This window comes from Chenopodium quinoa, unplaced genomic scaffold (assembly GCF_001683475.1).
Source record: "Chenopodium quinoa cultivar QQ74 unplaced genomic scaffold, ASM168347v1, whole genome shotgun sequence".
In the NCBI taxonomy this organism is placed as follows: Eukaryota; Viridiplantae; Streptophyta; class Magnoliopsida; order Caryophyllales; family Amaranthaceae; genus Chenopodium; species Chenopodium quinoa.
The window spans coordinates 16058-41505 of record NW_018744784.1 but is presented as its reverse complement, the minus strand read 5'-3'; the positions used below and the strand labels follow the sequence as shown (position 1 = coordinate 41505).

Below are 25448 nucleotides of genomic sequence, written 5' to 3'. Positions count from 1 at the left end.
TATATTACTTAAACTTTCAATTTATAAAACAAAACTAATAATAACAAAATCAAGGCTGCTAAAATATGATTTAGTTTCATTAAGTCAAACAACTTTTAAACACATTCACACAAAAGAATGATGCTATAGGTGCTGGGAACTGCAAAAAAGATAAGGCTCCTTAAAAAAATTATGTAAGTAAGTAAAATACTTCAAAAGTAAAGAAAAATCCAAATAAACATAAATGTTAAAAATATTAATCACATTGTTCACATAGATGTTTGAAAGTACAATGCATTTCCTTTATTTTAATTGTAAGCATATGTACATGCATATCACTGATTACAATCAAAATCAGTGATATTCCTTACAAATGAGAGTTCTAGAGGAAAAATAGAAAATGAAGCCACCAAATTCAACTCTTTCTCATTATCTTCACAACCTACATACCACTGATGTATAATCCAGTTTGACTTTGCAAACTTAAATCCCTTTTCCAACCTTCTTCAAAAAACCATAATCTTCTTACAACCTTTCTGAATTCCATTGTTATGCACAAATTTTCTCTATCCATCCTTACCAACCTTATTACATGAACTCATCATTGTAAAATTTTTCAATATCTTTACCTAACCCTCTACTATCGATCTCGCCTTATTTACACTAATCATCAGATGAAGAAAGCTGTATACCTCAATAACTTACCAGTATAGAAGCCTCAGCCATAATCACATTCAGACCCTTCTTTATTCCATCTAAATCCTCCAAGCTGTCCCCAAGGTGATTGTAAATCATTAGAACCATGAAGCTTGTCACAATTCCTTCTTCCAAGTTGAAGAATTTGGTTTCCCCCTAGAGTTCTGCTTTTCACTGTCCTTTCCAAAATTGATCTCTTCAGAACCACAACCAAATGAATTCCCAGATTGCTTTGACTTATCAAAACTTTAATGATTAACATTTAGTACAGAGTTCTTTAGAATCAAATCACTTAGCTATTGTAATACCCCGTATTTTTGAAAGGTATTTTCTAAATTATAGAGTATTTAGTCTCGTATTTTTGACGTATTTTCTAACTTAAGAGTATCTCGGTTTTGGAGCCAAAATGATATTTGAATTTTGGCGCCTAAACCATTTATTTTAATTAAATGGATAAACTAAAAATTTTATAAATAGTATTTTGATTAAATAAACAATAAAACAAAACTATATTAATTAATAAAATTAGAGGCATTTTCGAATTTAAAAATCTGATTTTTATAAATATATTTTCGGATTTTCCCAATAAAATCCAATTTTACTTAATATCTTGCTAAACTAATTATTTTCATGAAATAAATTTCCTAAAACTAAATAAATATCATTTTCGCATTTTTACAATTAAAAATCTGATTTTTACCCTAAGTAAAAGTATTTTCATAAAATAAAAATCAATTCCTAAACTAATGAAACACATTTTCGGATTTTATATATTAAAAATCTGATTTTTATTAATTATTTGCTAAATTAATTATTTTTATGAAATAAAATGATTTCCAAAATTTATCAAATAATATTTTAAACTTTATATAATAAAAATCTGATTTTTATACCTTAGTATAGTCCAAATTCGGCCACCCTAATAATCTAGCAAGAAAAATTGATTTTATTCTTCCAAATACCTATAAACTTATTAATTTTTGACAAATAAATTATTTTATAAAATCCCTAAACTAACATGATAGGTCCGAAAATATTGAGTAATATTTTGCTCAATATTTTCGGCCATTCATGGTTTTTCTACAAAGATTTTAAATTATTTTATTAAAAGTAAAATCTTTTAAATTCCTTACTTCCATTCTTAAACCTAAAAATATTTGATTCTATGTCATCCTTGCACCCTAAGCTTAAAAACTACCAAATGGAATTTCATGATCAAAAACTTCCATAATTTATAAACCCTAAAATGCCATAAATCCATCCCCTAAACACCTATAAATACCCCTTTCATACACCCCAAAAATCACACCAAAAACCTCAAGAATTCTCTTCTTCTTTCCCCCTCTTTCTCACGGTTTTCCTCCTCTCCCTCCTTCCATTTTTCCGGCCACCGGCGACCACCTGCTGCCACCAGCAGCCACCAGCAGCCGCCACTCCAGCCGGCCACAACCACCCTTGCATTAGTTCCTCCACCTTCCTTCAATCCCTCATTTTCTCTTAAACTTATTTTATTAACCATTTTCTAAATATTATTTCTTATACAAATTAATTTTATAAAAACAGAAAATTCTTTAAATTATAAATAGAAAATTATTTTATATAATGATAATTAATTCATGCACATATAGGGTAGTTTAATTAAATTGTTGTGTTTATTTGATAACCTTATATTAATTAAGGTTATAATTATGTGTAGGGTGCTCGTGATTTAGAGAAGTAGTTGTGAAATCGCTCGTGATTGATCAAGGTACGTTATGTGGTTTGATACATTCGAAAGTTGATTATGAAACTACATTTTATGATCGTATGAAATTATAATTATTCCGTATGAAATTTTATTTGTGAAACTATAATTCATGTTCCGTATAAAACTATGATTTATTATGAGACTATAAATTATTATGTTCCGTATAAAATCATATTTTATTACATTCCGTATTAAATCATGTTTTATGTTTCGTATGAATTTATGATATTATGTTCCGTATTAAATTATGAAATTATGTCGGATTGAATTAAATGATTTGGATTTAAATCAAAAGGGCCTTAAATTGTGATTGGAAATTATTGGAAATGATTTGCAAGTTATGTAAGTGTGATGGATTTTTAAAGAAGAGTTTTTAAACAAATCAATCGATATGTTGAATCCCACTTAGGGAATGGTTTAGAGAAGACTATGGACTTTGCATGACCTAGTCTTTCCTCAAGTTTGGCCTTTGATTATAAAGTAAACCACTTGGGGGGGGGGGGGGTGTGCACACTTAGTGAGGAATTGGTTTGGTATGAATCGATTGAGTTTTACTTGAATTAAAAGAATTGGATTGAAAAAGTTCTATTTGAATACGGCATTGGTATTTCTTTTATTAATTAAACGTAAATGATTTAAATTACGTTTTACTTATCTTACACATGACTTACTTAGCATACTTGCTAATACGTGCTTTTGTTTTGGCTTTTCCCTGTTTATCATTTATGGTAAACAGGTGAATTTTTCAGGTGGAAATTGATTGATGCATACGGGAGTCCACGGGAAATTTCACCTAACTAGGAAAAGTTTGAGTCATTTTTGTGTCACGAATTATGAATGAATTTTTATTATGGTTATTTAATAAAGAATAAAGTTTTCCGCTGCAAAAGTATTTTGTATAAGCCTTGCGTTATACGCGGCGGTAATACGCCCAAATCTATCTCTACGGTATTTATACGTATTTTTCTACAATCTACGTAGAGGGAGATTTGGGGGTGTTACAGCTATTCCCATTAAATTGAGACTGTCACTCTCCTTTTTTAGCATCGCAGTTACTCAGATCATCTTTTGCAAAAACCTTATCCAATACATTGTCAACAACACTTTCAGCATTACTCTTTTAGTTGCCCCCAAGAAGATTTTGCATTGTTCTCTAAATTCTAAAAGACTCATCATCCACACTCGCTAGCTCCACTTTCCTTCTCTTATTTGCACCATCCTGTACCCCCTACTTTCCTTTAGAGGCACCCAAGAGCTAAAGACACCATCTCCATTGAATTTACCAATTCCACAATCACTGCTTTGACTTATCAGAACTCCATTGATTACCAGTTAGTGCAAGCTTCTTCAGAATTGAATCACTTGGCAATCTCCATAAAGATTCAGACTGTCCCCCTCCTTTTTTACCATCCCTGTTACTTAGACCATCTTCCGCAAAGACCTTATCCATTATCCACTCACTAGCACTTCCAGCATTACTCTTTCGTTATCCCCAAAAAAATTTGCATTGTTCTCTTTATTCCAAAAGCACCAACATCCACACCAGTAGCTCCACTTTCCTTCTCTGACTTCCACCTACCTGCAACTCAAATAAGGCAATTGATAGAAGGGGCTTAGGTGAAGATATTGACAACTTTGATAAGGATGTATTAGGAACACGATTCCTCTTAAGAGGATCTGGTTAGCCCTTAATTGGTACTACGTCCTAACTCATCTCTATATCTCTCTCTTTCTCTATCCTGATCCCTCTCTTTTATCTTTCTCACACCTCTTTCTCTTTAGATCTCTCTATCTCTCTGTAGTCCCACTCCCTCAAAAAACAGAGATTTACAACTACCTTCATCTGATAAGTAGTAGCACAATAAGGCAAGATTGATAGAAGGGACTTAGGTGAAGATATTGACAACTTTGACAAGGATGTATTTAGAACACGTTTCCTCTCAAGATGATCTGGTTCACCTTAATTGCCGAATGTTCCCAAGCAAACACCAACTTAATTGGCTTTACCAGTGCCATAGACACCAAAATTGATATATCCATTTACCTAGCCGGAACTCCACCCATCAACACTACTTCCAATATTTCTATCCGCCTTCCTTTTCAGATCGAAAGAGCCAAAAACACCATCACCATTGGCGTTACCAACAACACAGCCACCACAACTGGTATCACCACTAACCTTGCCACAATTCCACCCAACAACACTACTTCCAATATTCCTACGCTAATAATCAATTCTATCAGATTTCTTTCTTCATACTCCCCCCCATTATTATTAAGTGATACAATAAAACCTTTCACACATACCGGAACATAAGTTTAACCACTAACAACTTTAAAAGTATTAAATTAAAATTACACTTAAATTCATGAAGTTATCAAAATTTTCACTAACCAATTCGATTTGCAGCACATAAATAGTAACCAGCAAACTTAATAAGTCAATAAACAAGTTAGAAAGAAACAGATGGCCAATTCAAACAACATAATTAAGCATCCAATAACAATGAGAGCTTATCATGAATAAGAATCTGATAACACCAACAACTGATCATAATAAGTTATCAAAAGATATAATATTGCAAGACACCAAAAAAAAAAAAAAAAAAACTTAAAATAAAACAAGAATCTAAAAACATAAACCAAAATATTATAGAAAATATGATTTCATTAACTTTATCATTACATACTATTGCTTTATATAACTAGATACATTAAACTACTAATTTATTTACAACATACTAACACCAAAAAACTAATATAAATTTCCTTAAGCAGAACTTCTAACTCATCAGAAACCCCCAAACAAAAACATACACAAATACTATCCGAACTACCTAAACCTAATATCCCAACTATCCCTAATCTGAATCAATCAAATCCGTAAGCATCAGAATCTTCATTAGATACTTCAAGAGAACGATGATGATATGGGTAACCATCATCTTCTTCGGAGCTGACATCCCATTCCCGTGGTTCCACCTCTTCTTCTTTATCATCCTCTTTCTCCTCCTCCTCATCCTCTTCTTCTTCATCCTCCTCCTCCACCTCATCCTCTTGTACTTCATCCTCCTCCTCATCCTCTTGTACTTTATTCTCCTCCTCCTCCTCCTCATCCTGTTCTTCTTCATCTTCCTCCTCGTCCTCCTCATCTTTGACTTTATCCTCCTCCTCTTTCTCTTCTTCTTCAGGCTGCACCTCCTACTGAACCACCAGTGGTTCCTGATGAACCACCACAGGTTCCTGATCAGCAATTCCCCCTTGCACCTACTCAACAACTTGACCACGTACCTCCGTAATAAATTGAACTTCTTCTTTATCCGAGCTGATCTCCATAGCAACTACACCACCCTCGACATTAGCAACCCTTCCACCCTCAATCTTAGCCTTCACCGCAGACGTCTCGTCTACGACAACCTCCGACAAAAACACCCTAAACTTAGAACCAATTTCCACCCCATCATCACTGTCACTATCAATTCCAATGACAACAACACAATCACTATAAGCCCTTACCCTCTTATGCCCTGTTTTTTTTTGTTCAACTTCCTTACACTGAGATAATTCGGCCTCCAATTCAGCCAATTCCTGGTGTAATTCATGACATTTTCTGATCAGCCTCTGTATACACATGCATATTTACGGTTAATTGATCTTCAAGATTAGATTTTCTCTTAGCCAACGACTAAAGATACGTGTTTTGATGTTCGATGTGAACAGCAGGAAACTTAGATGAAGAAGCACCATTAAATCCGGCCATTTATAACAAAAGATTAAAATTCAGGAGAACATAAAACCTTATTTTGAATAAAACGGTGTAAGAGACAAGAAAACCACTTGATCAGAAGAAATAAATACGAAACAAAACTCATTCCCTCACTTCTATGTCTCTTCATCTGCAAAACGCTACAGTGAGAGTATTTGAGAAAGAAAACCACTTGATCAGAAGAAATAAATACCAAACAAAACTCATTCCCTCACTTCTATGTCTCTTCATCTGCGAAACGCTACAGTGAAATGGTGTCATTGGAAACCACAATGCACGTTTTGCAAGAGAAAACTTCATATTCTCATTGTAATAACACTACAACGTACTACATAAGAATATTCTAAAAATAGAAAGTATAATATATATACTTCTTATTAGTACAAAATCTCCGCACCAAAAAACATTCCCGCCGCAATCTCACCTGAGAATTTTTAATTTTTTTTTTAAAAAAATATTACAACTTTTTGTTTTTTTCGTTATTAAATGGTTCATATCTAATAAATGGTTTACAGTTTTCCACATTTTGTTTTCATGTAATTAGATTAACAATGCAAAATATCCTTTTTATCACGTAACTTTTTTAAAATATAGACTAATTATAACAACACAATTTAACACGTAAAACCAAAAAAATAAAAAAAATACCAAAAAATAAAAATGTACCAATACCTAATTCTTTAACTTAAGCAATCGATTACCTTATTTGTGGAAAACAAAACACATACACATGCATATATTTCATCCAAAAAATACTTAGCATACATATCATTTCTTTTAAAAATTTATATAAAAAAAAAATCACTATAATAGAATTACCTTCACAACCAAACAAAATAATTCATTCCAACTTTACATAAATTAAAATCCTTATTTTTCCAAAAATTCAATATTCGATTTAACGCTACAAATTTCACATTTAACTTTCATTTATTTATTTTATTTTTTAAAAAACCTACAAGTACACTCGATAATATCCACACCCGGTATTTTACATATTGAACTATCGCGCGCCGCGAGCACGACTAGTTTGAGAAAATGTTGCATTGAGTTAAATTCGAGTCCTACATGTTCCTACACGATATCTATTTGGACACTTTCACTAAACTACTAAGGCGGTAAGGCCTTCCAAACCTCTTTTTGAAGTCCAATCTTAGCGTATGTCCTCTATCTAACAAGTAATTTATTTCATATTTATTTTTCACTATTATCAAATTTGAATTTTACTCCCTCCGTATTTTATTACTTGCTCCACTTTCCTTTTGCGGCCGTATTTTATTACTTGCTTCATTTTCTTTATTGTAAACTTTTAACAATATTTTACTATTTTCTCCCCACTATTGATCTCTCATATCATATTTTAATATTGTTCATATTTTCTCTCCTCTCCACTTATATTTACTTTTGCTTTTTAAAATTTTTATTCTTTCACCAACGCCACTTCCATCATACACCCTCCATTTTTAAATACTTGTTCCACTTTTCATTTTCGTTCGTTCTTGAATACTTGCCTCATTTCCTTATTAGAAAGCTTTTACAATATTTAATTCATTTCTCTCAACTAGTGGACCCAACATAAATCATATTTTATTAATTTCATATTCTATCTTCTCCAATTCTCTTAACTACTTTTGCTTTTTACAATTTTTTTTTATTATTTCACCTATCGTACTACCTCCATATTTTATTACTTTTTCCAATTTCTCCTAAAACTCTGCGCATGGAAAAATAGAGCAAGTATTTTAAAATGGAGGGAGTATTTTATAACTTTCAAGTTTCAACTATTTCCAAAACACCGTGTATAGAAAATTGGAGCAAGTAATAAAATACAAAGGGGGCATAAGATAAATCGATTTTATTTTATTTTTCAAAAAAGTTTGACTTAACTTGAAACTACAGCAGTTTTGACTAAACTCAAACCCAAACACTCAGTCACTCCTATATTCCTACACTTGTGTGTCTGCTCCATTTTCACGCTACCTGCTGCTGCTCACTCTGCTTCACCGCGGCGGCACACCGGCGACCTCATCACCGCTTCACCACCATCGACCGTCGACCGCCGCACCCGCCACCACCTTTTGCTTTTATCTCTTAATTCATTCTCCCTAGTAAACCTATATCACTAATTTGCTTAATAATTTATTATTTTGTTCAAATTTTTAGTTTTTATTTATTTATGATTATTATTTATCTGTTTGTTTATTGATGGTTTTTGTTATAACTTCAATGCGCCAGGTTTGTTTTTTTTTTTTTTTTTTTTTTGTTAAGAATTTAAATTTCATGTTGTATTTTATGTGATTGATATAGATTATTATATTTCTGATTAATCATAATTTTGATAGGGTTTTTATTCATCGATTAAATGAAATGTAGTTGCGTTGATTGAGACTACATTTTTAGTTGCGTTAATTTATTTGTTGATTGATAGAATTGTTAATGAAGTTTATAATTAGTTATGATGCATTTGTAATTGTTAGTATGGTTAATCAACTTTTAAATGGTACCACTACTCCACTAGTATAGACATTTATTGAGAGATTTCTTTTAAAGTTAGAGATATTATACTAGAATGCTTTCAAAATTAGAAAAAACTCGCAGCATGCATTTGTGAATTTATTATTTTTATGCAATCCGACGGGGTTGATTACCTTGATATTGGTTGTAATTTTGAATTTGAGTTTATGATTAGATGTTATGATCAATTTTATTTGGTCTTTTTATTTTAACAACTCCAAACCCATGTAGCATCCGCCTATATGCCACTATGATTTTGTCTAGTTTTTGAGTGCTCAAAATTTTGGGTTATGTTTAGTTTGTGCCAAAGAAACTGATTGATTCTTCACTTCTTATACATCACAGAAATGGCAGCTCAGTCTGATTTTATGGGTTCCAAATTACTTAACTCTGAATCTTTAAGGTATGGACTTTTATTTATCAGTGCCTATGTTACTTATGCTCGGCTAGTAGTGTAAATTACAGATACCTGTTCAAAGTGTAAATTACAGACTCGGAGGAACATATGTTAGAACTAGGGTGGTCCCTTTTAGGGTCTTGTGTACTTTTTCTCAATATTCTTTATATCTGACAGCTTCAGATTTTTGTCTGGGTTCATTTTACAGGGTTATGCACAGCGTAAATTAATTCTGTCTTGACATTCAATTAGTATTCGGAGACATTTGGGTCAGGGGCTAGGTTGATGCTTTACTCGATTGCCAAGTTTGCACAGCAATGGTGTTGGATGGAGATGTTCAGGATTGGGGATGCTGAATGCTATTGTTTCAGGAGATGTGAGTGTTGCATTAGGTGAAGAAAAACTGCAATCGGTGGACAAGGTTTCCATTTTTCTTCCGTGTTCCACTGATTCAAGATAGTGCAGCTGATGAGCTACTAAGGACAGTTCAGACGAAGATATCAAATGAGATAGTTGGTTTGAGAACTGAACAATGTTTCAACATTGGGCTGGACACTGAGCTTTCTGGTGAAAAACTTTTGGCACTTAGGTGGCTTCTGGGTGAGACTTATGAACCTGTAAATTTAGGTACCGAGAGCTTTCTTGATAAGGAGGTGAGGGAAGGTTGTGCAGCCGCAGTTGTTGAGGTAGGACCTAGATTATCCTTTACAACAGCATGGTCTACTAATGCTGTATCAATTTGTCGATCATGCGGTCTAACTGAGGTAAATCGTCTGGAACGTTCCAGAAGGTACATGTTTTTTTCTTCTAAGAATCCATTGCAGGAGCAGCAGATACATGACTTTGCTGCCATGGTTCATGATCGAATGACTGAATGTTTGTATACTCAAAGACTTACAAGCTTCAAGACAAGTTTGGTTCCAGAGGAAGTTCTGTATGTGCCAGTAATGGAGCAGGGTAGGAAGGCCCTCGAAGAAATTAATGCAAAAATGGGTTTGGCTTTTGACGAGCAAGATCTTCAATATTATACTTGGCTTTTTAAGGAAGACATTAAGCGGGACCCAACTAATGTTGAATTATTTGATATCGCGCAGTCTAACAGCGAACACAGTAGGCATTGGTTTTTTAGTGGTAAATTAGTGATTGATGGGAAACCAGTTGAAAGAACTCTTATGCAGATAGTGAAGAGTACGCTAAAGGCAAACCCTAACAATTCAATGATTGGGTTCAAGGATTATTCTAGTGTAATAAGAGGGTTTCCGGTAAATCAATTGTGCCCTCTTCTTCCAGGTTTAACCAGCCCGTTAGATGCTCACATACGTGATCTTGACATTCTTTTTACTGCTGAGACCCACAATTTCCCATGTGCTGTTGCATCTTACCCTGGAGCCGAAACAGGTGCTGGTGGCTGGATTAGAGATACACATGCAACAGGAAGAGGTTCATTTGTTGTTGCTGCTACAGCTGGTTATTGTGTTGGAAACTTGAATATGGAAGAGTCTTATGCTCCCTGGGAAGATGTATCTTTTACCTATCCATCAAACTTGGCTTCTCCTTTGCGGATTCTTATTGATGCCAGTAACGGTGCTTCAGATTATGGGAATAAATTTGGGGAGCCCTTGATTCAGGGGTATACTAGGACCTTTGGAATGAGGCTTCCAAATGGTGAGAGACGGGAATGGTTGAAGCCGATTATGTTTAGTGCTGGAATAGGGCAAATTGATCACACCCATATAACAAAGGGAGAGCCTGAAATTGGCATGTTAGTTGTAAAGATTGGGGTACCTGCTTATCGCATTGGAATGGGAGGAGATGCTGCTTCTAGTATGGTGAGTGGCCAGAATGATGCTGAACTTGACTTTAATGCTGTACAACGGGGAGATGATGAGATGTCACAGAAATTGTATCGTGTTGTACGTGCTTGTATTGAAATGGGTGACAAAAACCCTATTATAAGCATCCATGACCAAGGTGCTGGTGGTAACTGCAATGTTGTCAAGGAGATAATACATCCAAAGGGTGCTCAGATTGATATCAGAGCTATAGTGGTTGGTGATCACACAATGTCAATATTGGAAATATGGGGCACAGAGTATCAAGAGCAAGATGCCATATTGGTGAAAGCTGAGAGTCGGAACATGTTACAATCAATTTGTGATAGAGAAAGGTTGTCAATGGCTGTGATTGGAACAATTAATGGTGAAGGGCGTGTTGTTTTGTTTGATAGTGCTGCTATTGAGAAATGCCGTCTTGATGGCGTCCCTCCTCCCTTACCTGCTGTTGATCTCGAGCTTGAAAAAGTGCTTGGTGATATGCCCCAGAAAACCTTCGAGTTCCAGCGTGTGGCTCACCCTCAAGAACCACTTGATATAGCTCCAGGAACAACTGTAATGGATTCCTTGAAGAGGGTGTTGAGACTCCCATCTGTGTGTTCAAAGCGCTTCCTAACCACTAAGGTAGATAGGTGTGTCACTGGCCTGGTGGCACAGCAGCAGACTGTGGGGCCCTTGCAAATTACTCTAGCTGATGTCGCAGTTATTGCTCAGAGTTACACCAACTTCACTGGGGGTGCATGTGCTATTGGTGAGCAGCCTATTAAAGGTTTGTTGGATCCTAAAGCGATGGCCAGATTAGCTGTTGGTGAAGCACTCACAAATCATCTGGGCAAAAATTACATCTCTTTCTGATGTTAAAGCCAGTGGCAATTGGATGTATGCAGCCAAGCTTGAGGGGGAAGGTGCGGACATGTACGATGCAGCCACTGCCCTTTCTGAGGCTATGATTGAACTTGGCATTGCTATAGATGGGGGAAAGGATAGTCTTTCCATGGCTGCAAATGCAGGCGGTGAGGTTGTCAAAGCTCCAGGAAATCTAGTAATTAGTGCTTATGTTACTACTCCTGATATAACAAAAACAGTCACCCCAGATTTAAAGCTCAAAGATGGAATTTTAATTCATTTTGATTTAGCCAAGGGAAAGCGCCGCCTAGGGGGTTCCGCTCTTGCCCAGGTTTCTTTCTTTCTTTCTTTTAAGGGCTCATGTTTGCTATCTCGATGTTTGATATCTCGATGTTTGATTGAGTATATATACACTTATTTAACACTGTGAAACTCCAGTGCATAACTTTAATTACATTTTTTTTTTCAGTAGCTTTCTTCTTACTTAAGATGAGGACATATTTGGTTTCAAAAAAAAAAAAAAAAAAAAGATGACATATTTGGTGTTCATTTTTCATGCATGAGGCTGCTAGCCTGTATCAGACTAGCAAATCAGTTACAATATTTTGTTATTGGAATAGTTTTAGAACATCAACTCTCTTATAATGCTACCCAGTTGTTATATCTTTTCTTATACAAGAAATAGTAGTCTATTGCTGCTGCTTTAGGAAAAAAAAAAAAAAAGACAACTCATTTGCTGTAATGTGCATTATCAGCTACCTATGAAAGGATAACATTTATATAAATAATATGTGCTAAGAGCTCCTATCACTGTTCTCTCCACCTTTACCTTTTAAATTGATTTATGAACTGATTTTTTGGTATTGTGTGATTCTATGATGCAAAGAAATGTAAGACAATTTTTTTGCTGACTTAGGGGGTTAGGTTTATTGGGAAAAATATGATTAGAACCATATATTGTGTGTTTTTTTTTTAATTTTTAATTTTTATTTTTTTATGTGGAGGATCCCTTTTTTTAAAAATTAACTTAGATATGTTATCATGATGTGAGAGAGATACTATGTATTATGCAATTAATTAGTTGAAGAGTGTCACTCTATTTTTGCATATTCTTTTGTTGTGTTAACATGGTTGAGTGACTTGTGTCGCACATCTTATGAATAATTGATTGCATCTCTAGATATGGCCACGAAAAATAGCTTGATCTATTTGTTTTTATTCCTGATTCTCTTGCTTTGGCCTCTGTTTTCTTGTAGGCTTTTGATCAAATTGGTAGTGTGTCTCCTGATCTTGATGATGTCTCCTACTTCAAGCGAGCATTTAATGTTCAAGAGCTTATTGCAGATGATCTCATTTCTGCTGGTCATGATATTAGTGATGGCGGGATACTTGTCAGCATCTTGGAGATGGCTTTTGCAGGCAATTGTGGGCTTTCCTTAGAACTAAAATCTGAAGGTCATAGCCTATTTGAGATTATTTTCGCTGAGGAGCTAGGTTTAGTTCTTGAAGTTGACAAGAATAAATTGAAATTGGTAATGGGGAAACTGAAGAGTGCGGGCATCTCTTTGGAGATCATTGGACAAGTCACTGAGGAGAAAACTATTGATTTGAAGGTTGATGGGTCAATCATTTGAAAGAAGATATGGCTTACCTGAGGGACGTATGGGAGGAAACCAGTTTTAACCTAGAGAAATTCCAGAGGTTGGCCTCCTGTGTAGATTTGGAGAAAGAAGGTTTAAGGCACAGGCAAGAACCGTCTTGGTCATTGTCCTTTACTCCTGCTTGTACAGATGATAAATACATGCTAGCAACCTCAAAACCAAAGGTGGCAATCCTCCGGGAGGAAGGTAGCAATGGTGATAGAGAAATGTCTGCAGCATTCTATGCTGCTGGTTTTGAGCCATGGGATGTTGCTATGTCAGACCTCCTCATTGGAGCCATCTCTTTAAAAGATTTCCGTGGGATTGCATTTGTCGGAGGTTTTAGTTATGCTGATGTTCTTGATTCAGCCAAGGGTTGGTCGGCTTCAATAAGATTTAACCAACCTCTTCTAGATCAATTTCAAGAATTCTACCATCGACCTGATACTTTCAGTCTTGGGGTTTGTAATGGGTGCCAGCTCATGGCTTTACTGGGGTGTGCACGGGAATGGCGGTGACACTGCACAACCTAGGTTCATTCACAATGAATCACGGCGATTTGAATGTCGTTTCACTAGTGTGACAATTGGAGACTCTCCTGCTATAATGTTCAAAGGGATGACAGGTAGTACTCTGGGTGTATGGGCAGCTCATGGTGAGGGAAGGGCTTATTTCCCATATGACGATGTTCTCAACAGTGTTCTAGATTCTGATTTAGCCCCTTTGAGGTATTGTGATGACCACGGGAACCCAACAGAAACCTACCCATTTAACCTCAACGGTTCACCTCTTGGGATTGCGGCTATTTGCTCCCCTGATGGAAGGCATCTTGCTATGATGCCTCATCCTGAGCGTTGCTTCTTAATGTGGCAATATCCCTGGTACCCAAAGCATTGGGATGTCGATGAGAAAGGGCCGAGCCCATAGCTGCGTTTATTCCAAAATGCAAGGGAGTGGTGTTCTTGATAGGCAATCTTGACTGTTGTGATAGGTTTCAAGCTTCTCAACTACATTTAGCTCGCATCCAGGAGGTTAATAGCAGGACAAGAATGGTGTCAGTCTGCTGCTTTCTCCAATGAGAGTCACGGAGCTTTTTGTTGGTTGGAATTGAAGCATGCAGTTTAAGCGGGAATTATTTTTTTCAACTTGTTCGGATGATTAAACTACCGTTGGATTTGAGTTACCTTAAAAATTTGGAATAATTTTGCAAAGATAATATTTACCTAGAGAGGAATTAAATTCCTTAATTTAGATCTCCCAAAGGAATTTCAGTGAGACATTTTCACCTTTAGACACTGGTTTATGTTTTGACTTCTGAATGTAATAATTAGCTACAAAGTTGAGATTGTAATCTTTGAGTACTAACATGTCTTCATAATATTTGAAATAGTTTGACATTGATATAGTTCATTCAGATACACATTCTTTGATTTTCGAAGTTGGTCCATTTCTGGTGTTATGTGCATATAGAATGGATATAAGGTAGTGACAAGCAAAAAAACTGCCTAGTACATACTTTAGTCGATTTGCTTTGTGATACAAAGCAGAAGACTGAAACCATTTGTCAGAGAAGAAACGGGCAAAACTTTCATTCTACGACAAATAAAAGAAGAGATGCTGGCAAAGTACATGCTATGCAATTGCAGTTGTAGGTAGGGGTGAGCAAAAATTCAGGGTACCCTGAATCAAAACCGGAACCTGTACCAGATGTTCCGGTTCCGAGTAGTAAAATAGAGAACCAGTTGCAACAGGTTCCGGTTCAGGTTCTCGATTTTTTGGAACCGAAACCTGTAGGGTACCTTGTAACCTAATAAAAATGTTACTTAAACCCAAATCATATATCAATTTAAGCCCAATTTTTACTATAAATAATTGTTATAACTATATGTATTAAATTTGGTAAACAACTATTTTTGGTTTGTTATATTTGCAAACTGTAAATTTATGACCCTATAATTTTATTTTTTTAAAAATTTGCAAAAAAGTACGAAATATAGTGAAAGACAGTGTACCCCGAATCGGAACCAGAAGTTTTGGTTCCCAATTTTCAAGAACCTGTTCAACAGGTTCCGGTTCTCATTTTTAGGAACCTGTTGCAACAGGTTTCGATTCCGATTCCAAGAAATTTAACAGGGTACCCTGTTATGCTCATCCCTAGTTGTAGGCCATAACATTATCGATTTAATCTCTATGTTTGGATAAAGTTTTTATTCCAAAACTACATTATAAACTACATCAACGACAAGCTTGAATTCTTTGAGAGAGAACTGTAAACATGAAACAAGAATACAATTCATACACACAAGTCCGGCCTAACATGAATATTCTGAAGCTCTCTGGACAGAGCTCACATACACTGCATCTCTTGAAAGCATGAAAGCCCAAGAGCTGATCACTGGATCTATTAATCGAGTACTTGCATAATCAAGACACCAGAAATGTAGCAGCAACAATTCATACAACCTGACAATGCCAAGATGTTGGGGTAATGGCTAAACTCTAATACATTACCAATTCTTCATCAAGGAATAAAATATTAATCTAGTTCAGCTTCGAACTTTTTGTCTTGAGCTCGACTCCATCAGCTCTAATGGATCAATTTCGAACTTCATGTCCCTGAAGCAAGAGAACATATATAATTAAAAAACAAGAATTTACAATTAGTGGCTAGAGCAGTGCATCAGATAGGATGGATGAGTACGAGTGGCTAAACAATGTGACAATAACTTACTGCCCCATGCGTTCTCCATTCTACCCAACTTTTCAGTTTCATACAATTGCAAAGATTAAGAGTCCCCCTTAGAACACCAATCATACATAAAACTGCAGTAGACAAACACAAAGGAACCTAAATCTACCACCCTCCTTTTCTGATTGGTAGGCACAGAGGGCCCCTAGTCTAGCTATTTTAGCAAAATTGAGCTGACCCAAAAGGAGTAAGTCACAGCGCCTCACAGTGTGGACACAGGTAACAAAATATGTGATTTTGGCACCAAAAAATTTGGTACAAAAACCACATATTTTGGTACCAATAAATTTTGGTACAAATATGTGATTTTCTTACCAAAATTGTACTTCCAAATCTCACAGAGTATGCCGCTAGGAGTCCCCGACCCAAAATAACTTGACCTAGACCTAGACCTAGACCTAGACCTAGCTAGGTATCTTGATTTTGACCAGAACTAAGCCAAGCCTTCAGTTTGGCAATGGTTGGACCTTACAAGATATAAATTCCAGAAAACACAACATGTTTTCTTCAGAGCCATGTAATATAGCTATATAAAAATCTCAAGGCTCCAGACAGAAAATTGGATTTGGACTAAAGTTGTGAGAGTGGAACTTGACACACAAGCATACAAATCAAATACCACGTAGATATGATGCAGTATTCAAGTACCAAAAATTTAGGTAAATCAGAAAATATATATATATATGTTGGTTATTATATAATTTCATACAGTCAATTACATTTTTTTTTTTAATGATTTGTGCTCCACCAATTCAAGGGCATATGTTAAGAATAAGACAAAACACAGCATACTTACTATTTTTTTTGGAGTGCCATTTTTCTATGCTTCCATACCAATTCCATTGAAAAAACAGACCAAGAAGGCGTACAGGACTAGCAGCAATAACTTCTAGAAATGCCATCAAATATGATCTCTGTGGAGATAGACCAGCAGTAGCTATAGACAATAATTCACCCTCAATGTTGCAAGGGATAATAAAACTGCCTTTTTTAATGCCATCTATGGTTTTCTTTGCAACTTCATCAGCTTTCATCATTCCTGAAGAACCTGCTATTATGCTTGTCAGCTCAGGCTTCCTTCTGTTTTCTGCAACAGAATTCAAGGTGCAAGGAAGGTGAGTTGTTAGACATACAGTTGTCGATATGTCCAATAATGGAACCATAGTGTGTTTTAGACATGAAAGGCCTTATTACCAAATCAATTCTTGAATGCTACATTTTAGACTGGGGGATTATATAAGCAAATGACAGTCTTATACTTTGGATTTCACAAGTGATGCAAATTCACCACCAAGTGTTTGCACAGCATATGAAACCTAACTCCAAAGTAGTTTCTAGGGATGCTAGGGATCCAAAGTGTAAAGGAAACCAAAATTTTCAACAATAGTCAAAACACTTGCTGGCCTCAGTGAATAACTAAAAGTCTAAAACTATAGAAGAAATGCCCAAGATATGATGCCATCTTGGAGTTGGACACAGAAGAAATATCTCTTAACATCATGTTCAGGCATTACTTAAGTTAACCGAAAAAACGGTCACCAAATTGCACACCATTATCTTGGTCCAAGGATGTAGAAGCATATAAAGTGAGGCTGAACATGATGCATACATGCAATAAACTAGGTCCAAGGATGTAGAAGCATAATCTAACTATTTTTGCAAGCACTGCACTATATTTTGTAAGGATTGGAAATGAAACAGATAACAAGATGGAAGGAAACTGTATTTTAAAATATACTTGTAAATTGAAGAATAATCTTAGGAAGTTGAGACGCGTGTGCACACACACGTGACAACAAAGTCAAATGTGGCTACCGTTTCACAAAAATAAAATAACAAAGAATATTCAGCACTACTTGAGGTGAGTCCATGATGCAAAGAAGCACGATGATTATGGATCATGACAACAAAATATTCTTCACAAAATTATAGAGGATTATTGGATAGAACATTTTAGTTATTAATAACAAACTAGTTCTGTAAACCTTAATTTCTGAAACAAGAGAGAACTGCACCTAAATCAATTTCAGCAAAATATCCGAAAAATTAAAGCAGAAAATAAAACTCTATCTAATCATACCTTCTTCCAAACCAGGAGTGTCAGTGTCTGGAGGAAAGATCAGTGACACATGTATATCATCTGCAATCACTTCATGCTGCAGTGCTTCTGCCAGGCCCCGGAGTGCAAATTTACTAGCCGAGTAAGCCGTGTAACCATAAATACCCACCTAGATGAAAGAATAATAACAAACTATAAAACAAAGCATGAGCCATTTTAACTTCAATATGTCACAACCATAATGCAAGAATATAATTGACCTAGAAACAAAGCAAAAGCAACATGACAAGTACGAGTTTTAAGCCTTAATAAAGAAGTATATCTATCAAAGGCTATACTTTACACCAGAGTGTTTATGCTGCTACTACTCAGAACCTGGTTTTATTGCATCCTCTGGAAGATAATCTTTACCCACCCACCTAGTTTTTTTAAAGCTAATATTTGCCAATGTGATCCGCTTCCATAATAATACTGGTGGATGGATTGTGCCAAGCTAATATTGGCCAGGAATTGTTTGGGTTTTCTGTCAATCAGACGAGAGTCGAAACAAGAAAGGGGGCACCATTGCCTTGCTCAATCTGCTCATTATGCTGAAGTTTGGCTCAATCTATGGCAAATACATAGGTTCAAAATTGTAAGCTGTTTAGGAATGATGTTTTAGGGGATTGCGAACAAAGATGTCTGCTTGCACCAGTGGAGGAGGTCAAACGCATTGGCAAGATCTTCCAATGGTGTGTTGTGCTAAAAGTGGATAGAGCTGAAGTTAGGAAGGTTCATGTTGTAGGTAATACAACCCACTCTACCCTAATAATCTAACATTGTTTTCTAAATCTATATACTAGCTTGTTTTCCCTTATCTAAAAAAATGGGATAACTTCATCAGTCAATTTCTGGTGTTACAGGCAGAATAAGGCTTACAAAATTACTTCGAAGTCTTACAAAACTGGTTAATTTATTACACTATGCACCTGGAAAAGGTCAACAGTAACAACACCACTAACAGATTGCTTTGCATAGCTTCAATTCACAAAGAATTGACCAACAATAAGGTTCATCTAAATTCAGTAAAAGGAAATCAAATCAATATTGTGCGAGTTTAACAATGAAAATTAACAATCAATGTCAATTGTTAATTTCTTATGTACTTATATACAGCATTTTGTATGCAGCAATTACGTGGATACCATCTAGCTTAGTTAGTATAGTCTACCCATACCAAATTCCGTTTATATCATTATCCTTTTCGGTACCATTTTCCCAAAGCTGAACTTTTCCACTGTCAATATCACTTTATGACAATAAATTGTAAATCTAATTTAAATTATCATCCCTGCACCTCAAATTACAGAGTACAATACACCACACTATCAACTTCAATTATCTTGCAATCAACCACGAACAACATCAACTAAAAATCAACACCAATCGACACGTGATTCGTACTCTCGTACCATTTAAAGAAATATATTTAATGCTTATATATATAGTCGGCCCGAAAAGATAATCTAACCTGACCAGCTTGAGACGACATGATAGCAATCGAAGCCGGACCACGAGACTTACGATCTTTCTTCATCAATGGCAAAGCAGCTTTAATCAAATGAAAAGTCCCCATAACATTGACATCAAACATAAACTTAATTTCATCCAAACTCTGAAATTCCAACTCCTGAGGATAAAAAATCCCCTGATTACAAATCAAAACATCAATGGGCCCCGCATCTTCAACCGCCTTCTTGACGGCATCGAAATCCCTGACGTCAGCACTGAATATGCTGACGTCAACGCCGGTGGAGAGCTGGATCGCCTCCTTCGCGGCTTCGAGCTTACGGTGGTCCCGCGCTAAGATGGAGACACGTGCACCGTGGGATGCGAAGTGGTGAGCTAGGGATAAGCCGATGCCGCTTGATCCGCCGGTGATGAAGACGTGGCGGTTTTTGATTGGGATTGTGATTGAGCGAGGGCGAACGACGAGGTAGAGGATGAGGAGGAGAGAGAATGGGAGGAGGAAGAGGAGAGAGAGGAGGATTGTTGTTTGATCCGCCATTGTTGGAAAGCTTTCTTTTGCTGATAGTGCGCTTGACTGCTTGTTTTGAAAAATGGTGGCTTAAGTTTTTCATTGGAAGCCCCATTTAAAATCGGGATAATGAAAAAATTGCCAATTACAACTGAAAAAATATATTTTACGGGTTACAAGTTTACAACCATGTTAGTTGATTTTTGCAATTACGATAAAAAAGTCACCCAATAATCCAACATATTAAACTATAACTAAAATTCGATTTTCGACTACTTTCACCGAAATTTAACTCCGTTATATAACGGAGTAGATGAATAATGATGTTATATTCTGATGAAAGTAGTCGGAAATCGAATTTTGGTTGCAGTTTAAAATATTGTGTGACTCCTTTGATTGTAATTTGGAAAAAAATAAAAATGGTTGTAACCCGCAAAATGACTACTTTTACCTGTTATAATTGGCAAATTTTCTATGTTGGTGCAAAAATGGGTAAAGCCGCTGATTCATCTCAAAGGGGGTAAAATTTATTTGAAAAAATTAAAAAAAAAAAATTTTAAAAAAAAAAACTCAAGGAGTAAAATTGGTTTTGACTTGAAATGTGCCGATTTTACCCCTTCTGATAAACCTGGATTTTTTTCTTTTCAATCACAAAAATATTCTAAGATTACAGCATGTGTCAAGCAAACACTAAGACTAGTTATCTATTTTTTATTGTGCGATGGATATCATACTTTGTTTGCTATTGCATCATGTTTTTGTTAGAACCTTGGACATAAAGATTAAGTAAAATGAAATATTCTGCACTTCCAAATAAACAGAATTAAGCTTTCAATTCAAATGAATACTGCTTATGATCATTGTTTTAAGCATGACATTAATTACATTGTAAAAAGGTCTGTAACGCCTTAATCGACTACAATTAGAATTAGAAAGGTAAAAAAAATAAGTTGCCACGGAATCTTCACCATAAGACTCTCCTCCTATGCTTAATCTTGGCTTCTATCTGATCTACAATTAAATCTAATGGAAGCATACTTATCGGAATCATGACATGCACAAGCTTGTGCCAAGAGTAGCTCATACTAGAGATAAACCCCTGATAAATTTTTTGTTTATCTGAAGGAAAGGCAGCCTCTTGATTCTCAACTAAGCAGAAACTAGTGGCATGCTAAACAGTCAAAGAAGTCTTTGTTTCCCAGTGACAGAATCCACAGAATCCTTTCGTCCTGCAAATTGATACAAACAAAGGTCCCGTAAGTCAGAAGTCCAAAATTTTTAACTGAAATCTCCTTCCATCCTGAACAAATTTTGCAATTCCAACTGCAGTGCATTTTACAGAGATAATATTCTTGGATGTCCCATAAAGGGGCAAACTAGAAAAGCTTATCATCAGAACAATTGGGCTAGCTTCTGTGTATTTAATTTGAGTTTAATGTAAATCAAGTACTCAGGGACTATTGGTCTATTGCCAAGAAACCATGGTTAATGTTAAGTAGTTTATGAAGAATTCCTTTATTCTCTAAGTACTAAGTGCAGATATGCATAGACAGCAGCCACACTTATTGTGGGAATGAAATAGCTTTTAAAATAAAGCCGTCAGAAGTAGAGGAAATCAAACATACCAGGTCCAATTGCAAGTACTGTCTTTGAACCAGCCGCAACCTTCAGCAAAAAGTAATCAAAATATTAGTGATACATGAATCTATCATTCTAAGTCTTAGATATTGTTTACAGGAAGTCAAAATGGCATTATCTGCTCAAAGAAAAGATCCAGAGAAGATGAAAGAACAGGAGACTCCGATATTCCTCACAAAATGAAGATACCTTCGGAATATATGTGCTGAGTAATCTATCACAGAAAATTACACTCTGTATTACCTTTCCCTTCTCTCTTATCTTCTCTACGGATCCCCCCCCCCCCGGCTCCTTTAATGTAGTGAACTAGTGACATTAGTTCAGAACAGGGAAGCATTAAGAATAGGTTACTATGAACAGGAAATCGCTGAATTGGATGTATATTTACTACTATTAAGACAGTTTTTGTTAATGATGCTTCAGTTTTGACAAGGACAAAAAAAAAAAAGAGTGCTACCTTTCTCAATTTTAGCAAGCTTCAGGTATGAAATGTTACATTTCTCAGCCAAACTGAGCAACATGACAGACAACTTATCCAGTTCCAAGATAATGAGGAGATAGGCTTATATAATGGTCCCTCAGATTTCAGTAACTTAGACTACATATATCAATTGTAGAGTGGGCATCTACCTGGGATTGCAACAGAAATGGAGAAGGATACAAAAAGATGAAGATTTAGACTGAAAAAGGCATTAATAATGAAAAGGCTTGGGAGAGGAATCCTAAAAATCATCTCTATACGAAAAGTTCATCACCATTTGAGTTTCATTACATTTAAGCAAAAAGTCAAAACCTGTAGAAATTAAATTTTTTTGATGTTTGCAGCAATACTAAAATGGTGATAAACTTTATGAGTACCCTATATATTGGATTCTTATTTCCTAATTTCTATCTCTTCATGAATACCTAATTTTCTCCTTAAAATACATGTTGAAAGCCACTGCAACTTGGACAAATTTAATGTATTTCCTGTTTTCAACTCAGTGTAAACCCTACTGATGCATTTACTTACATGCTTCTACTACTAAAGAAGCCTGCACTGTAAATAACTAAATATTGTATGTCATCAGAAAATCAGTCCAGAAAATTGACAGCTGAAGCCACAAAGTGGCATAAGAATAAATTCAATCAATCAAAGCCTTAATCCTATAAGTGGGGTTGGAAAAAAAAAAAGGGAACGACGAGGAAAACGTAAGAAAGGTTGAAGTATATAATCAAGCTCCTTGCGTCAATAAAAATTACAATAGGAAAGAAGTGATACGAAGAGGACAAGGAGGACCAAATACTGGGAACTGTTTCTTCAAGCAACAGAATAACTGAATGGATTACAAAACCATAATTAACGAAAGAACTATTACATTAAGAATATTTATAGTAGCCTATAATTCTTATAAAAGAGGCATACCTGTGTGCGCCCGGCATCTGCAACAACAAAAGTTGGAAGTCCAATGTTCTCAGCATCTTGCTGCAACTTATTCCTAAATCAAGATACAAAATTTGTAAATGCTGCTGAGACAATGAAAGCCTGACAAAGAATAACAGCACATACTTACATTTCTTTTTGATTTTTGCATGTCACTACTATTTTAGCCTGCCCACATTGCTCCCACTGCCTCAATAGGGAACGCTGACTACAATAGATATAGTTAGTGCCCACTTTTGAGAATAATAGCATCAAAGCTTAAAGAACCACACTATAGCATCAAAGCATTGCTTACATCTTCCAGATCAATAGGGAACTAGGAGAGTTCACCTTTAAATACTCCTTGCAACAAGCAGTCCGAAGTACAAAATACACCAAAATATATTCATAATTTCATACTACGTATAATGTAAATAATCATACATTTTGCTCTGAGAAGCTAAACAAATGCAGCTCATAAATTTAATAGAAACTAACATATGTCAAGTTACTCGTATAAGATGTAAAAAAACAATTGCAGGTCAAGATACTGTTAATTCTCTTTGGCTTGCAGTGAATTAGGTTTAAAAGAAAAAGTAACATTCGGATAACATGTGCAATTGATTTTATATAGGAGATGATAACAGGATAGGGCATTATGGCGAAAAGGGAATGAAAGTACATTAGAAAGTTAAACAACACAATCAAACTTTCTGCTGAAGAAGGATGTTAGTCAGCTGATAATTTGAGATAGCGGACAGTACCTTTGCATCAGCTCAGCATACATGCCTGTGGCAGCATCTGAAATAACAGAAACTTATCAGGAGACGACAAAGGCAAAAAAGGAAGAAAGTGGGTTGATCTCCAGTTACAATTAAAAAAATTTAATCTTACGAGCACATTGAGCTGCAATCTTCCCATGTCCCATTTTCAGATCTTGTCTAACCACCAAAACCTGTAATCAACATCCTCAACATAAAATTAACATACACATATTACAAAACGAACATGATATAGAACCCATGCTAGCTGTTTGGTCTCTAAAACATATTTAAATGTCAAATGCCAGGATATTATGGAAGGTGTATAATTAAGCCTAGTGATTATCCTCCTACAAGGAATTTTTATCGAATCCACCAAAGCAGAAAATGTCCTATAACAATACCATGAAGAATCACATATCAAAAAATGTCTACAATAGGATACTGAAACTGAAATTAAAATTCAACCAAAAAATTTCACTCTATATTCTATACAAAATATCATATATTTAACAGTGGAAAGTAAAGTCCATGACACTCTTCCTGAATTCACCTCCCATGTTCAACTATTTAGGAAAATCTGTTAAATAATTCATGAATTTAACACACAACCTTTAAACCCCTATTCAAGTACATTATACACATCAAGCACTATCCTTTCTGCTAAACTAGCCCAAATTCTCTTCAATCACAAATTTAACCACAAAAAGGGCTAAATAGAAAAACTTCATGATTAGCAAAAAAAAATAAAGGACCCAAAAAGGCATTCTATATGATAAATTGATAACACAAACAAACATTTCATAATTCATCATATTACACATTATAAGAGCCGACAAAAATTGACATGACACGATAACCCAACCCGAACCTAATTCGAATACTGAAATACCTCCACAACTTGACACTAGGATAGAACATAGCAATCACAATTCACAATTTCATTTTAGCAAGAAATTAAAGTATTCTGGAAAGTACCATCTTAAATTCTTCATCTGGGTTGGCTGAAGTTAAGGAATTCTTGGTTTGGTGTAAAGATTTAGGTGGGTTTTTGGAGGGTTTAGCTAAATCAAGAAGAAACCCAAAAATGAAACCAATAACAACACCTGGGATGAAGTTTTCTGGCCTGAAACTCACTCCTATCCCTTCTTTCTCCTCTCTATCATTTTGCTGCTGCCATTAATTACACAATTTGTTAGTAAAATTAAATTTTAATTACCGAATAAAAACAATTAAGGGAAAAATTAAAAATTTCTTACTTTTCCAAGTGGAATTGAAAAGTTCATATTCACAATTTGGTTTTTGCAGGTTTCAATTTCAGGGTGTGAGTGAGGAAGATTAAGTGATAAAAAACTGAAATTTAGCGAGCTATTATATTTAAAGGTATATATTAATTAGTTACGAA

The 25448-nt window shown here is 35.3% G+C and overlaps 3 protein-coding genes across 4 annotated transcripts; 1 reads left to right on the top strand and 2 right to left on the bottom strand.

Moving 5' to 3' along the window:
• Window positions 1–9533: 9533 nt before the first annotated feature.
• LOC110703801 (probable phosphoribosylformylglycinamidine synthase, chloroplastic/mitochondrial) lies at window positions 9534–14814 on the top strand (the record flags this gene model as incomplete). The annotated part of the gene is given in 5 exon segments (XM_021881583.1): window positions 9534–11755; window positions 11757–12108; window positions 13034–13397; window positions 13400–13919; window positions 13921–14814. Coding segments are annotated over 5 exon segments (3921 nt in total), but the record flags the coding sequence as incomplete, so codon positions are not given.
• Window positions 14815–15590: 776 nt separating this feature from the next.
• On the bottom strand, window positions 15591–20367 carry LOC110703806 (3-dehydrosphinganine reductase TSC10A-like). The gene is made up of 4 exons (XM_021881587.1): window positions 19736–20367; window positions 18247–18394; window positions 16963–17253; window positions 15591–16033 (listed from the first exon to the last, which is right to left on the bottom strand). The coding sequence occupies exons 1-4, from the start codon at window positions 20270–20272 to the stop codon at window positions 16026–16028; spliced, it is 984 nt and encodes a 327-aa protein (XP_021737279.1). The 5' UTR covers window positions 20273–20367; the 3' UTR covers window positions 15591–16025.
• A 698-nt stretch (window positions 20368–21065) lies between these two features.
• LOC110703807 (peptidyl-tRNA hydrolase 2, mitochondrial-like) lies at window positions 21066–25380 on the bottom strand. 2 transcript variants are annotated; one of them, XM_021881588.1, is made up of 8 exons: window positions 25303–25380; window positions 25022–25216; window positions 24177–24237; window positions 24047–24083; window positions 23434–23511; window positions 23286–23358; window positions 21868–21907; window positions 21066–21471 (listed from the first exon to the last, which is right to left on the bottom strand). In XM_021881588.1, exons 1-8 carry the CDS (start codon window positions 25327–25329, stop codon window positions 21422–21424), a joined length of 561 nt encoding a protein of 186 aa, XP_021737280.1. In that variant the 5' UTR covers window positions 25330–25380; the 3' UTR covers window positions 21066–21421. The 2 variants fall into 2 exon arrangements, with proteins under 2 accessions (XP_021737280.1, XP_021737282.1); XM_021881590.1 differs by having other exon boundaries at window positions 25022–25213; window positions 25303–25363.
• Between the last annotated feature and the right edge of the window lie 68 nt (window positions 25381–25448).

Excerpts from the sequence above, each read along its gene's own strand:
- LOC110703807 (XM_021881588.1), bottom strand. The coding sequence starts at position 25,329 with ATGAACTTTTCAATTCCACTTGGAAAA. Across the intron at positions 24,084-24,176 it reads GATTGCAGCTCAATGTGCTC|ATGCTGCCACAGGCATGTAT; the intron begins GTAAGATTAAAT and ends CTGTTATTTCAG. Across the intron at positions 23,512-24,046 it reads TATGCTGAGCTGATGCAAAG|TCAGCGTTCCCTATTGAGGC; the intron begins GTACTGTCCGCT and ends TATCTATTGTAG.
- LOC110703806 (XM_021881587.1), bottom strand. The coding sequence starts at position 20,272 with ATGGCGGATCAAACAACAATCCTCCTCTCTCTCCTCTTCCTCCTCCCA. Across the intron at positions 18,395-19,735 it reads TGTCGTCTCAAGCTGGTCAG|GTGGGTATTTATGGTTACAC; the intron begins GTTAGATTATCT and ends TCTTTCATCTAG. Across the intron at positions 17,254-18,246 it reads CACTCCTGGTTTGGAAGAAG|AAAACAGAAGGAAGCCTGAG; the intron begins GTATGATTAGAT and ends ATTCTGTTGCAG.